The sequence below is a fragment of the Papaver somniferum genome, chromosome 9, assembly GCF_003573695.1.
Source record: "Papaver somniferum cultivar HN1 chromosome 9, ASM357369v1, whole genome shotgun sequence".
Taxonomy (NCBI): Eukaryota; Viridiplantae; Streptophyta; class Magnoliopsida; order Ranunculales; family Papaveraceae; genus Papaver; species Papaver somniferum.
This window is the reverse complement of record NC_039366.1, coordinates 100,669,439-100,686,732: the sequence shown is the minus strand read 5'-3', so window position 1 is coordinate 100,686,732 and position 17,294 is coordinate 100,669,439. Positions and strand designations below refer to the sequence as shown.

Genomic DNA, 17,294 nt, shown 5'->3' with positions numbered 1-17,294 from the left:
GGTATTTCCGAGACGCTTGACAAAGTTGACAACTTTAGGAGGCATTTTGGTATGCGTGTGAGATCCTGTCCACAGACTCAAATTTCTACAAACACTGACTGATGAGGTCTTAAACGTGTTTGCCTGCTCTGATACCAATTGAAAAAGCAGGGGTCTAACAACACCACCCAATATTTCGCTTAGCAATCTGTATGGACTAACTCCGAAATACTTTGCTAGAGAATCAACTAGACAGTCAGACTCAATCTAGATAAAAGTATCTCAAGGAGTTAATATCTCTCTCTTGATTTGATCTTTACTCAAGCTAAAAACAATAGCGAGTCTTTATCAAATACAAGGAATACTTGGACGGTACCAAAGACCAATGTCCAAGGATCAATCAATATCAATCAACAACCAAGGGTTGGATTTTCAATTGATGATAACGAATGCACAACCTGTATTATTTAAATTATATAAAAAATATAATGCGGAAAAATAACACAGACACCAGAAGTTTTGTTAAAGAGGAAACCGCAAATGCAGAAAAACCCCGGGACCTAGTCCAGATTGAATACACGCTGTATTAAGCCGCTACAGAAACTAGCCTACTGCAAACTAACTTCGGACTGGACTATAGTTGAACCCCAATCATTCTCACACCGATCCAAGGTACAGTTGTACTCCTACGCCTCTGATCCCATCAGGATACTGCGCACTTGATTCCCTTAGATGATCTCACCCACAACCAAGAGTTGTTGTAACCCAAAATCACAGACTTGATAATAAACAGATCTGTCTCACACAGAAAAGTCTATAAAAGGATAAATCTGTCTCCCACAGATAAACCCTAGGATTTGTTCCGTCTTTTGATATAAAATCAAGGTGAACAGGAACCAATTGATAATCCGGTCTTATATTCCCGAAGAACAACCTAGATTAATCAACCACCTCTCTACAAACCTTCTTGACTACACAAGCGGATTGTCGAGGAATCACAAACAGTGAGACGAAGATGTTTGTGTCTTCTTTATCTTGCCTATCAGAGAACTCTCACGATCTCAATCCAATCAATCGATTGTACTCGTACGATGGAAGATGCAAGATCAGATCACACAACTACGATAAAGTAGTATCGGTATGGCTTCACAATCCCAATGAAGTCTTCAAGTCGTTAACCTGATTTTAGAGAAGAAAATCAAAGGTTAATGGAGATCGTCTCTAGCAGGCGCACTAGTAGCACACAGACGTGTGGGGATTAGTTTTGCACAATGCTAGATGTCTCCTTTGTATAGCCTTCAAATCAGGGTTTTGCCTTAGTTACAAAGCAATCCTTATTCACCGTTAGATGAAAACCTAATTTATATTCAAGCTAATATTTCTCAACCGTTAGATCGAAAACTGAGCTTGTCACACACACTTGGGTAGACGTTTACTGGGTTCGTGAAAACCATGCCCAAACGTGTACGTGTATGTTGGTTCAACATAGTAACCCAAAAGGTTAACCATATGAACATTTCATATTAACCTTGTTCTTCTTCACCATAACTAGTTCAATTGACTCAAATGAACTAGTTAAAGAGTTGTTCAATTGCTATGAGATCTTATGTAACTACACAAGACACAATTGAAACAAAGATGATTCGATTAAATCGGCTCATGAACATTATAGCCACGGTTTGCATAAAGCATTCCTTAGTAATTTAATGTTTCATGTTCAGAGCACATCTTTAGATCATAACCTTTTAAGTTCACAAACAAGTTCGCGGACTTAAGTTAATCGGTTTTGTTTTCCAAACTCAACAGAAATTCTCGGAAAGAGAACTTCCGCCAGTTCGCGGACTGGGTTCGCGGACTAAGCACACAAACGAGTTTCGGAAAATCCCAGCAGAAATTCTCGGTCGAGAACTTCCGACAGTTCGCGGACTTGGCAAGCCAATTCCACAATCCTCCCGATTTTTCTTGATCAACAAAGTTCGAAAACTTCGGTTCAAGGAATACATGGTTATGTAATCTAAACTCTCATTTCAATCACTGATACATTCTCAGAGGACGCTATGTAGCCGTTATTCACAGACTGATTCACGTCAGAGCAATTCTCAAAGTGATTGAAACTTTTCATGACTTTCGTCACTAAGTGAAGATAAACTTTATCAAAGCGAAACGCTTTACCAACACATGATTTCGAGATAAAAGATAAGCAATGAATGCTCAGCTCGAAATATCAAATGTGTATGATCTAGTCTATATAACATACGACTTTTATCTCATAAGAAGTAGGAGATAGAAGAGATAGACTTTTGAGTGATACATAAGTTCAAGTCTCCACATACCTTTCTGTTGATGAAGTTCCACGGTTCCTTGTATAGATCTTCGTCGTTGTATGATGAATTGCCATGAAGTCCTTGAGCTCAACTACACTTTTCTATCCCAGTCCGAGACTTAGCTATGTAGGTTAGAAATCAAGACTTATAGTTTTGATCACTAACATTGACAAACATGCTTGAGATAGCAACGCATGCGAGGTTGACCGAGCTATGCTCTAACTCATAGTCTAAACGATTACCTTGGCAGTTGTTATTAGATTGATCTAAGAACCTGACAAAGGAGTTTATTGGGATAAACTGAAGAGCCTTTTGTTAAACTCATATCACTTGTTTGAAAAGAGTTGTTACCGAATAGATTTGTTGTTCCTTTACTGTTTGGAATACGAACCAAAGGAATTGTTCCAAGTGCGTGACTTATTACAAGTTGGAAGCGCAGGATACTGAGGGAACTAAGTGAAGTATAGGTTTAGTTGTTTGTTCTCAACTATACGAAGTTGGTTTAGATTTTGTATAGAGGCTTAATCCTGAGAGTATTCAATTCTGGACAAGGTCCCGGGGTTTTTATGCATTTGCGGTTTCCTCGTTAACAAAATCTTGCTGTGTCTTTTACTTTTCTATTTCCGCAATTATAATTGTTTTTATTATAATTAGAAGTAAAATACACAAACGTTAATTCTTAATTACTTGATATCAATCCTATTGTGTTTGGTTAAGTCCGAACTTATTATCAAGTAATCATACTTCGTTGTTGTATTGTCTCGATCTTGTATCCATAGTCAATCACACAAGTTATCTTGTTGTCGTATTGTCTGGATCTCGTATCCATAGACGATCACACGAAGTGTGAACCGATTAGTTGTATTGCCTCGACTCAGTCCATAGACAATCACTTTCGGAGAAAGGTCTTATAGGTGGAAAAGTTTTAGATTGAGGTATATTTGGGTACCCTCGTCTTTTCAGATTAATCTTGCAAAATCTGTTAGCATTAGAATTTAATTTTTCTCTTTGATATAAATTGTTGGGTTCCCAATTTACATAGTTTGTGTTTATTTATTTTCCTAAAATTTATATTAATATTTAATTTTTGATCCATTTATTTTATTGTCTCTTTACCTATTATCATGAACTATTTCTCAAGCATGCATAATTACACGAAGTTGGGGAGAGTGACAAAAACAGAAATCATGACAAAAAAAGGGAATAAAGAGAGATGTGAGAAACTGAATCGATTATAATTAATTTACGCGTAGCCTTGCATAATCCCATGAATTAGGGGAGAAATAATGACGGAAACAGAAATCATGAAAAAAAAGGGAATAAAGAGAGATGTGAGAAACTGAACCGATTACAATTAATTCGCGTGTACCCTTGTGTTTGGTCAATTTTTTTATAGGTTTCATTTTTCTTAGGTTTCATTTTTTTATAGGTTTCATTCTTATTTTTTGGAGAAGTCTGGCCTTTAAAAATTATTTTAATTTAAAAATAAAATAAAAAAGTAATTTGAAAACTAAAATCAAATTAAAACAAAACAAAGAAAAATTAACCAAGGGTGACTAAATAATTTACCTATCTTAGGACACCTTTTTCTCACCCTAATACCACTACTTCTTCCACCACCACATTATCGTCACCACTCCACCAGTCTCACCAATACCCACTACCATTATCCCCACCGCCGATCCACTACCACCACCCACCATCACAACCACCATTAGTGCTTAATTTACCTACTTTGGGACCCCTTTTCTCACCCAACTACCACTACTTATTTCACCACCACATTATCGTCACCACTCCACCAGTCTCACCAATACCCATCACCATTATCCTCACGACTGCCCACCATCACAACCACCATCAATGCTTAGTGATATGGTTAATATCAAATAAAATTTATTGTGTATCAACAAAAATATATTGATTTGATTAATTAAATAAATATTTATTATGAAATATCAATTGAACATTTATTATTAAATTTTAATTAAACGTGATCATTTATAGCAGTAGATTTATGTCCTGCAAGTATAAATTTGATCGTTCTTTATCTAGTCCAACTTGTCCAAACTTTGTTTTGTATTCTGGAAATGTAATCAATTTTATTTTAATACTAAAAACCGTGATTTATTCGATTGGGTACTATAAATAGCTGGGATCCCATTTGGGGGATTTAGCGGTCATGATCATATTGTCTTATATGATTCAGTATCCTCTTCAAAATGTTTGTGTTTTGTCCTTACCAATGTGCTATAAACAGCCAACTACATCTATCACAATAAAATGTTGCCAATTTTGTAAAGACACAAAACTATTATTGTCCACTACTATTCACTAACATCCACCACCACACGTAAAAACCAGCCACTCCCACTATTTTTTCTACCACCTCCACCACTCACAAATACCCGCCATTGTTTCCACCATCCACTGCTTCTTTCACTACCACCATTAAAAATTATTAATATAATTTTTAACTGGGGTCACTGTAGTACAGTGGTAATTAAAGTCATTAGTTGATGATACCAGTTACCTACGTTCGAAACTCGCCAACACCAAATTCTTTACCGATCAATATATATATAGTTTTTAATAAAACAACTAATAAGACACTAATTAATAAAGTATTATAATGGTTAGTTGAAAAACCACGACCGTAGATTTATCCCTCCTAGACAAATCTCGGCCGCTAATTTTTAACCGGGGTCACTGTAGTACAGTGATAAAGTCATTGGGTGATGATACCAGTTACCTGAGTTCGAAACTCGCCAACACCAAATTCTTTACCGACCAATATATATATATATATGTAGTTTTTAATATATCAACTAATATGACACTAATTAATAAAGTATTTATAATGGTTAGTTGAAAAACCACGGCCGTAGATTTATCCCTCCTAAACAAATCTTGACCGTTAATTTTTAACCGGGATCACTGTAGTACAGTGGTAAAGTCATTGAGTGATGATACTAGTTACCTGAGTTTGAAACTCGCCAGCACCAAATTCTTTACCGTTCAATATATATATAGTTTTTGATAAAGCAACTAATAGGACACTAATTAATAGAGTATTTATAATGGTTAGTTGAAAAACCACGGTCGTAGATTTATCCCTCCTAGACAAATCTCGACCGCTCTTTATCTAGCCTAACTTATCCAAGCTTTGTTTTGTGTTCTAGATTATAAAATTGTTTGTAATTCCTTTACCTAGTAACTAATAAGTTATATTTGTATAAAAATAGTTGTCCTGATTTAATATAGAGAGATTAACAATAATTAGGAATAACTAAATAAATAATAAAATAAATATTTTGATTAAGAGAAAGTGAAAAGATAAATCAAGAAAATTAAATAAAATAGTAATATATGGCTTATAAAGGAATTAGAGAGAAAAGGAAAATAAAAAGTTTTAACCAAAAGCTAGAGACAAAGAGAATGCGATGAAGATAGGTTTCTAGAGAAGAATTGTACGAGAGAACTTTGAGGTGATTGTAGCTAATAAAAGGTAGGATGTGAAACCCTTTCTCTTTTGGTGTTTATCTTTCTTGTTTATTTCATATGATTTTGTGTTGCTAGGTTTAGGTAATTATTTGGATAATTACATATATTTGATTGATGACCAGGCTTCTAAAATTAATATATAACATGATTAGGTATCTCTTGTTAAAGTTTGAGAACAATCCACCGTACCGTTGAATGTTTGTATTAAAATGGATGATGATTTATGAAATTCTGGACAGTTTCGTTTTGGTCATAGTTTTGGCTATCTAAGGTAACTTAGATGATAATAAAATGATTAGCTCAAAGAAAAAAAGTTGTTACATTGTGATATATATATCAGTGTGATTTGGATTGGGTTAATTTCAGATTATTATGAATTTACCATGAATTGTTTGCTAATAACATAATATTTGCCCAACTTGTAGGATGATAATAGTAACTCATTATAGTTTTATTGAGCTGTTAGTTTCCTGTGAATTTTTGATATGTGTTTGTTTATTCATCTATGTATGTTCTCTTAAAATTTTAAGAAGATCAGATAAATTAATCACCCTAAGATGTATGATGCAAAATGGATGTAGTTAACTTGTTTGCATAAATGCTTGAAAGAAATTCATGTTTTTGTTGCTTGCGTTGTTTGTAAAAATGATTTACAAAAGGAAATGAGTTCATGTGTTTTCCGTTAGATGGAATTTAGTTTCATGCTAACGGCGGGTAATGATCCCAGAGAGTTAAATGGGTAATGATCCCCAAGTACGAACTTATGTTTCCTGACCATCGATGGCGGTTGTTCATGCCGGATAACGAAAATGAAACGGGTAATGATCCCGGAGAGCAGATGGGTATGATCCTCATAGGAATTTTTGTTCCTGACCATCCATGGAGGCTGTCCGTGCCAAGAAACTATGGGTGGGTGTACAAACCAAGGTTTTCGTACCGTGAACTCATGGTTTGTTGGTGACGATTAATATGTGAATCATGTATGAAATCTAATTGGATGAATTGTTGAAAATATTATTGGTGTTGAACTCAAGTGTTAAACTCTAATTGGATAAATTATTGGTAATGTTATTGGTGTTATGAACTCATGCGTTGAACTTCAAATGGGTGAATTGTTGAAAACAATATTGTTGTTGCGCATTGATGAGTTGAATCCTAAATGGATGATTTTTTGATAACAATATTAATGTTGTGAACTCATAAACTGAATTCTAGATTGGATAATTTATCGAAAATATTGTTGGTATTGTGATTGTTGAATATATCATTGATTCGTTGAAGTTGTATTGTGTTTCTTGTTATATGCTTTTCTGTGACAAAATGATTATGTTTGTGCATATTTATAGAATTGGGAATGCATTCTACTGAGTTGCCATCTCACCCCACTTGACATCCTTGCAGATTTATCAGAGTTGCGCAACAAAAGCTAGGAATGAGTAGCTTAGGATTTCAATGTAAATTGAATTGTTTTATAGTATTGCTTGAATGTAATTTGAGATAATAAGTTTGTTGGAAATGTTGTTACAAATGATTAGCGGATTCATATTTGTTTGATTGCAGATTGAATTGAGAAATAGAGATATAACTCTTGGATATATTTCCATTGATTGAGTCTGACTGTCTAGTTGATTCTCTTGGAATTATATTGGAGTTTGTCCATATAGATTGCTAAGCGAAATATTGAGTGTGGTTGTTAGACCCCCGCTTTTTCACATTTCCATAGGATTGACAATGAAAATGAACAGATTGAGTACTCAGGAAATAAGAAGTAGAGTAAATTTCCAAGATGGTAACATAAGATATAGATTGGTATAATGTGATTCAATATCAATAGATGTTTTAGGTGGATGCTATAAAGAATAGGTTTAGAAGCACACATCTGCTATCTCATCTCAACTCTTATGTTAACTTTCCTTTTAATTATAAGGTTGATAAGAACATCATGATCAGCAGCTAAAGATGAAACCTCATCTCTAGTTAAGGAATGTGGTTGAATAGGAGCAGCATCATTTTTGAACTTTCTTGAAGAAGATAAAATACGACGCATACCAACCATGTTGAAAAGAGGATCTGTGTAGGAAAAGTTTCCCAGTTGTGACTTTGTTTTAGATATAATTGGTAAACCATTTTTAAGAGGAATGAGATGGGCTCGGAATAGGCCCATGTCCAAAATCTTCAGGGTTGGAAATCTGTTGTAGAAAGGGACCATATTATTTACTCTCAGATGCTCAACTTTATCATCTTGAACACTCGATGCAATAACAATGTCCCTTACCTTTGTTGGTTTTACAAGAACTATGACTACCATATCATGGATGACCAACAGATGGTTAACTATTTATTCTGCCGGATCAGACGCAGTATAGGCAGTTGTAGGTTGGGTGTCATCCAACGAGAAACAATTACCCTTGGAAGAGTATAATAACGAGAAGATAAGTTATTTGAGCTCCATCTTGGTGAGAAAACTTTGGATTGATTCTAGTACACAAAGCCTTTCTATGATCAATAATACGACGTGAGTCGCAGAAAGCTCTTGGAACCATGAAGTACCTGTTAGCTTTCACAAGTCTTGGAAATGTGGTATCGAGAGAATTTTTGGTTATAAAGCAGATTAAGGGACACTAAGCTAATTTTGTGTCATAAAGTAATCGTTTTGGTTCGAGGTTGCATATTTTGGTTAAGATTTCTGTGGGTTAGGGTGGAAAAGGTATAGGTCAATGGTGTATCATAGGTCGTGAGGAAATTCTTGGCTCACGAGATATGCTTTTAGATCACGGGATAAAAGGTAAACTTTATGGTAAATTATAGGGCGGACAATAGTGAATAACTTCGACAAAATTTGATCATGTGGTAAATTTTAGGTATGATGTAGATTTTGGGCCACGTGACAAGTTTTGGACCATAAGTAGATTTATGGCAATATGTAGAATTTTAGCATTGAGATAAATCTTAAGTCATTTGCCAAATTTTGGATCATGATTATATTTGAGTTAAAGATATGTATTTTTGTATCACAATGCTAAAAGTTTGTTTACAAGACATAGTTTGGATTTCTTACAGAATCACATGCCTATTTTTGGGCGAATCCATAGTAAATTTTGGTAACGACCTATATTTCAGGTCATATTATATATTTAAGGTCATGAGAAAGAGAACTTAGATTACAATAGTTAATTTCAAGTTAAGATAGAAAATTTAAATCGCCGGATAAAAATTTGGTTGCAATGATAGTTTTGGGTCACATGCAATGTAGTCGATCTCGAATCTCGGTTAGGACCAAGATACTGAGAAAATTTTATTTTGGGAGATTCTAGGTAAGCATTTTGTTCATTACACATAAAGTAAACTTATATAAATAGAAAGAAATCATACCAATTTCTAAGAACGTAAAAATAAAAAAATTGAAGAAAAAAAAAGCGCTACAAAAAGAATGAAATGAAAAGAAAAAATTCCGGTAAACCATGACACTTCATTTAGTGTGGGTTTAAAAACTGTAGTTATTCCGGTAAACCATGACACTTCATTTGGTGTGAGTTATTATCTCTTTTTCAATCGATTTCTGATTATTTTAGCAAAATTTGGATCTTGTTGTTATCAATATTTCGAATTTGACATTTTTCGCTGAGTTTAATGCGAACCCAAATCTTTACAAACTAAAAACCGCAAACCAGACTCATGCATTCAATTAGTAACTCTGCGCCTATTAGCATCCTCTTTACTACCTTTCAGCTCGTTATCAAAACTGTCAGAATTAATATAAGAAAACTCCTAGGTCAAGCACCATGGTTGACCATTTTGATTGGCTATAACATTAATATAGCCAGGCAAAAAGAGAGGCACATTTCAACCACCACAATGCTGCTATTTTGCTTTAGCCTAATGTAAGGAAACTCAATTTTCCTATATTGTTTTTTTAGATCCGATACTTCGAATTTCTAATATATAAGTTGGGGAATTCCTAAAACCTAGGTGACATATTAAAAATTAAAAGAAAACTAAATTTTCCTTCAAAATTATAGAAACCGAGTTGTAAAGTGTAATTCTGAATGGAAATTCCGTTTTCTTAGTACTTCGCTTAGCTATAAGGTGGAACAGATGTATTCCATTCACTAGCCTAGCCAAGACAAGTGAATTCGCTGCGTTCTACTAAGCTGCATATTTATTATATTAGCTTTCCCTATAATGTAGCTAAAAGTAAACGAAACAGACTATCATAATGCTTGGCTCGTGCATCCGCTAAAAAGTGATATGTCGAATAAATTTAAGCTCTTCACGCGAATGAACCATTCTCTAAGAATTGCAACACACCGAACATGAGTTTTATTTTAGTTCAATCGCAGCAATCTGTAATGCTGCTACTGTGCTACAAGCGAATCAAGTTGTTGCTGATGAATTTGAATAAAACTAAACCAGTTGATATTATCCTCTCGTAGGATCCTCTCGAAACAAAAATAATCAAGAATGAACTAAAATAAATAAACGTGGTGATGTTCAACGAATTTAGCATTAAATTAGAAACGGCATCATTCTGGACAGTTTAACAACCGTTTGATGGGATGATACAGAAATAACTTGAAAAAACCAAAACACAATTATTTCGGAAGCACGTTCTTGCCAGTTCATACGGTTACACTAATACACGTCAGTTATATTTTCATCGTGGCTGAGAATTACATCGCCATTGTCTTGCCACGTCAGTCAGCGTAGTAGATATCGGAATACTGTCCATGACCTGAGCCACCCCACCTCCCTTATTTCCCTCAGCTTTCAACGTCCACAATCCAGGGGTATAACCAAGACAGGGGAACTTTGTTTTTATCTTGCTTGACGAAAATACCCCTTTTTATTCTTATTGTTTATTAAGTTGACCACACGTCGATACATTTTAAAATGTCCATATGCACCGATTACCCAAAATCATAAGGCAAGAGTGACTGGAAATTTGACTCTTGTTGTTGTCATGCGTCAATAATAGTGTTCATCTACATTATATCGTATGATTTGATGTCTCCAACAGCTAGTCCCTTCGAAAAACCAAACCTTGTAATCATAAAATATGAAAAAACTAAAAAATGCGCAAATTCAAGTTTAGTTTTTCAGTTTACGGTAAAGCATCTATAGTTTTTTTTTTGCAAGCTACATGGAAGTTACAGATTATGCTTGCCCATGCTTGTCAAACTTAGTCCACGTTAAGTAAAATTTATGTCGATATTAGTCGAGCATTGGGCGGGTTGGCCTAACCCTAGTCCCACCCCGTAATCTCCAGCTAGTTGTTGGTGATTGCCTGATTGGCTACAGATGGGATTTACTCAATTATTTCCTAAACTAATGGGGTATTATCGTACATAAGAAAATGGGGGCAGTTTCCGTAAATAATATAAACTATTTATCTACTCGTTTGAAAAGCTTTGTCGTCACTTTTGTTTTACTGTCTTTTGGGCAGACGAGGTTCTTTTCTTAAATTTTTGTATTCCTCTTCAGAACCAGAACGAACAACTCACTCTACTCAAGTACCATAAACTAGGGTTTCTGATTTAATCATCTTTCTCGATTTCGATTCACCAACTTCTCTACTGAACTTCATTTGTTATCTGCTTTATGGAAATCGCTGCATTTCTTGATCGTTGTTCCAACCATCGAAGCATATTTGTCCCATAGATTATCTCTCCTTTTCCTGTCTTTTAATAGGTAATAATAATATTAATTATTCTTCTACTATTCTAATTGTTCTTGATCTGTTAGGAGTTTTCATTTTCTTTGATTTATTACATATGAGGTTGAAATCTGGAAGTGTTGTTGGCTCTCGGTTTTATTTGATTTTACTGTTGTAGTCGGTGGAAATAGGGAAAAAATCTAGTTGATCTGTGTGTTTCTAGATAGTTTTCTTGTTTTGATTTGATTTGGTTATTTTAGTGGAACTATGCCTTATTTTTAGATCGTTTATGTTATTGTTGTTTGATGAAATTTGAAAGAATATTTGTGAGGATTCTAGAGAGATATGAGTTTTTGTTGAAGATAGATGTTGAGTTTCTGATAGTCATTTTTGGTTGTTTTATTTGTGCAGAACTTTGTCTATTCGAATTCGACATTTAGTTGCAGGATGAATCCTGAAAGTGGGGTGGCGTTGGAAAACCAAGGTGGTCTTGTGGAAATTACTACTTCGGTTGATGGATTAGCTTTGAGTATGGACAAAGAGAACAGCAAAGTTGTTGATGTTTTGGATGTAAATGTTGTTTCTGAAGATATGTTGAATGCAGAAGAACGGAATACTACTGAAGTAGCAATTGAAGCTTCTACGACTATTCCCATAAGTTCAAATTCTTCTGAGGTACAAGCATTTCTGTAGATTACTACATTTTTTTATGATTGTTTTAGTTAGGTTGCTTATCAGGACTTGGTTACAAAATCCTGTACATTTGTTTGCAGAAACCTGTTGTTGGGGATGGTCATGGACTAAAGAACATTAAAACAACCAAGGTTCAACCTAATAAGAAAGGTTCAACAGCAGTTTCTAAGACCCAAAAGAGCCTTTCTCAGAGTCTTTCTTTCCCATCAAGGGGGGCTGCCGGCAATGGTTTGAAGAAGAGCCTTGATAGTAAGCCAGCTAAAACAAATGCTCGGCATTCTCGAACAAACGGGGAAGCTGAGGATGAGGCATCCAAAGAGACAGTTGCTGCTCGCCTTAGTCGTCCAATCAGGAGGGTCTCCACTGGAGCCAGTTCTGTGAATGCAAAGCCCACTGCTAGGAGGGCTACGTTGGCAGCCGTGCCTAATGCTCAAGGATCTGTGGTACTTTTTTTCTTTCCCCTTTGTATTTGGTGTATTTAGTATGCATTACTTTGTTCAAAGGAGAGTTGGGAACCAATTCCCTTGTCTTTTTACTCTCTTACTTCATATTTATTTGAATGATACTTTTTTTTTTCCTTTGTATTTGGTGTATCTAGTATGCATTACTTTGTTCAAAGGAGAACTAGGAACCAATTCCTTTGTCTTTTTACTCTCTTACTTCATATTTTATTTGAAATCAGTCCACAAAGGCGGCCTCTGGGAGTGCAACTGTCAATGACAAGAAGCCATCAGTAGAAGAGAAGCCATCATTAGAAGTCACCCAGTAAGTCCTCTACCTTATATAAATTGGCTAATTTGATTGGTTTTCATGGAGGGATAACATTTCTTGTAAGCATAGCATAGTTGATGTTGCTTCATGCTCAAATTGTATAGCACACATTATGAATTTGTTTTCAGTAGCTAAATTGGTCAATCTGTTTGCAGATCAGATGATCAAGATTCAAAGCAAGTGGGGAAGTCACAGCTTGCAGAAGATGACGAAGATACACACTCCATTACATCGTAATCATCTTCGTCCATTCTGTCAGTATTGTGCTATATCTTAGTTTCTTATTTTTATCGAAATAGTATTAAGGTTAATAGTTTATGTTTTACCAGAAGTACCACTCCTTGCGGGTCGCAGAGAGATGGTTCTGGATTTGCTTTCAGACTGGGTGAGCGTGCTGAAAAGCGAAGAGAGGTGGGATCTCCTTACCCTTTTCTCTTTAACTGAGGATTTTAGATTAACTGCTCAGTACAATTGATTGGTTTCTCTTCATTAGTTTTATTCTAAGCTAGAAGAGAAGATCCACGCCAAGGAAATGGAAAAAACTGATATGCAGGCGAAATCTAAGGTAGAAAATGAGACCAGGGTTAAATCTAAAATCTTTGTCCATATATTTGTCTGTTTTAGATGCTATCAAGCTATTAGTCACTTCTGGTTTTCATGTACAGGAGAGCCAGGAGAAAGAAATCAAACAACTCAGGAAGAGCTTGGCATTCAAAGCTACGCCAATGCCAACTTTCTACAAAGAACCCATTCCTCCAATTGAACTAAAGAAGGTAAGTTGATTAACTATGATTTTATATCACCTTTTCGTTTCAAGGATGGTGCACCTGAGCTATGCAATTCCTATACTCTACTCGTTCTGTGTTATAGGTTTTTTCTTTGTAGCTCTATGTAGTTGGTCTTGGTGATCTCGTATCATCAATATTCATCTCTGTTACTGGTAATGTTCAGTTACTTATATAAATTTGCATGGTTGGTTGCTTGGTTACTCACGACTATTTCCTGTGATCCGTGTTTCTTTGATGTGTGCAACTTCAAACTATTTAAATTACTATATGCATCTATGTTAACAAACTGGAGGTGGAGAAGCCATTTGCATGTAGCAATCATAAGGTGTAGGTTACCGTTATTCTAGAAAAGGCTTTTTGAGCAAATTACCTAAAATGTTCGTATCTATCGTTTAAAATTCACTACTTTCGAAAGTTACAGAGTTTGGTTGCTGTCATAACCTAGGTGCTGCACATCAGACTACTAAAACATGCATTATTGGATGCATATTTACTGGTTACGGCTTAAAAACAATTAGGTGACAGACTTCTGTTTCTGCTTGATGGGTATTTCACTGCAATCTCATTAGAAGATGCTTGTGTTTTATCTTCCATTATGTAGCTTTGCTTTTATTGTATTGAGAGAGTATCCATGTGACAATTCTTAATTGCCTGCATGTGAACCATAGCCCCTAGTGGTAGGAAGTTGTTAGAATTGCTTTTAGTGAAGACATCAGGATTTTGTAAATCATAAGCAGTCGAGTTTGGTCTCCTTGCCTGGGGTTTTCTTCACTTCTTTCAAATTCTTCCAATTACGATTTGTGCTTGAATTTTTCTTAAGTGAGCTTAAACCTCTTCATTTGTTTCTGATCGTTTCTTGTTGAATGTGCACCGATTTCTTGTTAGACCCACCACTAATGCATTTTCCCTCTCGTCTCAACATTATTAGTGTTTTAGTAAGAGTAATTGATTCTTAACATTCAAATTTGCATAGGTTGTCATGTTTTCTTCTTTTGCTTTCTTTCCATCCACAGAATGAGCTATGTGGTCCAACTTTGGCTTGTAGTTCGGTCTAGTGTTATTTTAACATCTGAATCGTGCCAGTGGCGTATCACCGAAGTCTGATAGTTTTCATTGTTGATTTTGTTACTTTAGTAAACAAACAAGAAGCATAGTTTTGTAAGTAAAATGTTTATGCTGATATTTATTCTTGAAATATACTGCAACATTAGAAAATTAGTATCTACAAGGTTGTTGCTCATCCTGTGCAATCTTAACATATAACAATAAACCACGAAGAAAGTATGTTTTCATCCAACATGCTACCACTACATGTATGTGGACATCTTTTGTAATTATTTTACGTTTCTTGATGTCACTGTTACCTAAGGTTAGGGCCATCTCAGTTCTTATTCTGTGGTGAGCATAAAAAACTACCATGTAAGAGCTTAAGTTACAACTTTATAGTAGAAATACTGTAAAGAGGTCACCATTTTAATGGTGGGGGTTGGGTCTGTGGAAGCTTGTGTTTTCAAGTTATCTACATTAGTCTGGTAATGTATTTCATTTAACAAGGAATCTTTTTGTCATTTTCTTTGGTTTAGATTCCAACAACACGGCCAAAATCACCAAAACTCGGAAGGAACAAGACTTCTGGTGCAGTAGATAATAACTCTTCAGAAGGAGGTGGATCTTCTCAGAGCCCCAAAAGGAGCAGCCTGGACCTCAGCAAATCTTCCAAAAGACAGTCTGTGGACACCAATGGAGACTCAGTTTCTTCTAAGACACCAGTTAGGAGGTCATCCCTCTCCAAGCTCCCATCGAAGAAGTCAATAACCACCAAAACTGAAGAAAAGCTTCCAACTACAAAGCCTAAATCAGGAGATCCAAATGTTGATAATCAAAAGGTCGTGTGTAGCGGTGTAGCAGGAGAGGTCGAAGGGAACACAGCAAACACTGTGGAGGACCCTTGCATTGAAGCCAAATCTAGCATCGAGGAGAACAAATGCAATTCCTCGGAGAACCCTTCCCAGGAAAGCGAATCTATTTCAGAACATCCTGTTGTTGGAGAAGGGGGTCATCCTGAACTTGCTTGATCCTGAGATTACTTGTTAAAGGTGGTGAGACTTGTACTCTCCATGTCTCTGCTGTGTTACATTTTGTGCAGGTTTTTAAGCTCCAAGGCTCTGTGAATAGCAAGGGTTTGTGGGTTTATATGTTGTTGGTGCTTCTTCTTGACACATCAAATTTTAGTTCAATGTGAGGTAAATATAAGTATCATGCCTATGTTTGTAAGGAGAGTCACTACTCACCAGTATCTTCACAAAACCTTGGTTTACATTTCTTTCTTTTTTTCTTTTTTATATATCCCAAGGAGATTTTAGACGGTTCATTCAGAAAAATCAAAATTTTAATCTAGAGTTTGTCAAGTGGTGTCCTGCTGTAAATTGTTCGTTGTGCTCGTTAGGAAATGTGTACTCTTTATTTTTCCTATGCGATTGGAGTCATCTTTTGTGGTACGTGTTCATTGTTTCTTCATTCATTTTATTCATTTCGAAGGCTTCTTTTTTAGTTTAATCCTCGTATAAGAAATTCAAAAATCCTTGTAAATTATAAGAATCGGCAGAAACATTACTGTGATATATTTTACTAGGTATTAATAATGTTTATTAAATTCCTCGCCCATATTCGAATGTTCTCATTTTCAATGACAGTGGCATCAACCATCCCTTGGTCCATAAAGCTTGTAGATGCAACTAACATTCTTTTTATCTCAAGGATGGCTTGAAAGTTTAACCTAGCTTTTCCATAAGCTCCACGTGACTTGTTCTTACAATCTGTTTGCACTCCCCTTCCGGGGTATAAGATACTAGTCCAAAGATAAGGTGGTCTCGCAGAGACGATAAGGTGATCATCCAGTGATCCGAGGAACGATTTTACACCACTGCGTTAAGAGAAGGACGAGCATGATTGATGTCCATCCACACTGTAGAGGGTGGCTTAATTATTGAGGACTATATATGAATAGTCAATTGTGAAGAGTGTATTGCTGAACTCTCATAGCAAATGAGTGGCTCGATCTTGGATTGTAGTATCCACTTGTCAAGCCAAAACAATTAAGAAGCTGGTTCCAAGTCGCTGTCATCCTTGCAGTAAATCTAAGCATATGAGTATATGAAAACAAAGTGGAACTTTATGGAGGATTTTTAATGTTTTTAAAGACGTGATAGGGATTTTCTTACTTCAAGATGCCAAATTACCATAAATCTTGCGCCTAGCAATATCCTCAGCTGTTCAGGGCCTTAAAGCTCACGTCTTGCAACAGAGTTGTGCTGACAATGCGTGTAGCTGATGGGTTGTTGCTGCAATTATGGCTAAGATGGGCATATATAGCATCATTTATTCATTATGTCTGTAAACTGTAATGAATCTAATGTCTCTGGATTATTAATCTGACTACACGTATATCTATCTTACCATTCCAAGTAAACTTTATATAATGCCGCACATTCTTTTTCTTCATTATCAAATCCGGATCTCTAAGGTATGCCTGTCTCACATTTGAGGCCCCAGCTATGTTATCAACTTATCACATATTATTTA

General features: G+C 35.6%; 1 protein-coding gene across 1 annotated transcript; it reads left to right on the top strand.

Annotated features, from left to right (window-relative positions):
• Positions 1–11,218: 11,218 nt before the first annotated feature.
• LOC113309330 (protein WVD2-like 4) lies at positions 11,219–16,242 on the top strand. The gene is made up of 9 exons (XM_026557758.1): positions 11,219–11,495; positions 11,872–12,135; positions 12,234–12,596; positions 12,836–12,918; positions 13,080–13,157; positions 13,254–13,335; positions 13,418–13,489; positions 13,590–13,697; positions 15,296–16,242. Exons 2-9 carry the CDS (start codon positions 11,908–11,910, stop codon positions 15,785–15,787), a joined length of 1,506 nt encoding a protein of 501 aa, XP_026413543.1. The 5' UTR covers positions 11,219–11,495; positions 11,872–11,907; the 3' UTR covers positions 15,788–16,242.
• The last annotated feature ends 1,052 nt before the right edge of the window (positions 16,243–17,294 follow it).

Bases quoted from the DNA above. Each gene is read 5' to 3' on its own strand.
- LOC113309330 (XM_026557758.1), top strand. From the start codon at position 11,908: ATGAATCCTGAAAGTGGGGTGGCGTTGGAAAACCAAGGTGGTCTTGTG. The intron at 13,336-13,417 runs GTGGGATCTCCT...TCTCTTCATTAG, and splicing joins GTGCTGAAAAGCGAAGAGAG to TTTTATTCTAAGCTAGAAGA. The intron at 13,490-13,589 runs GTAGAAAATGAG...TTTCATGTACAG, and splicing joins ATATGCAGGCGAAATCTAAG to GAGAGCCAGGAGAAAGAAAT.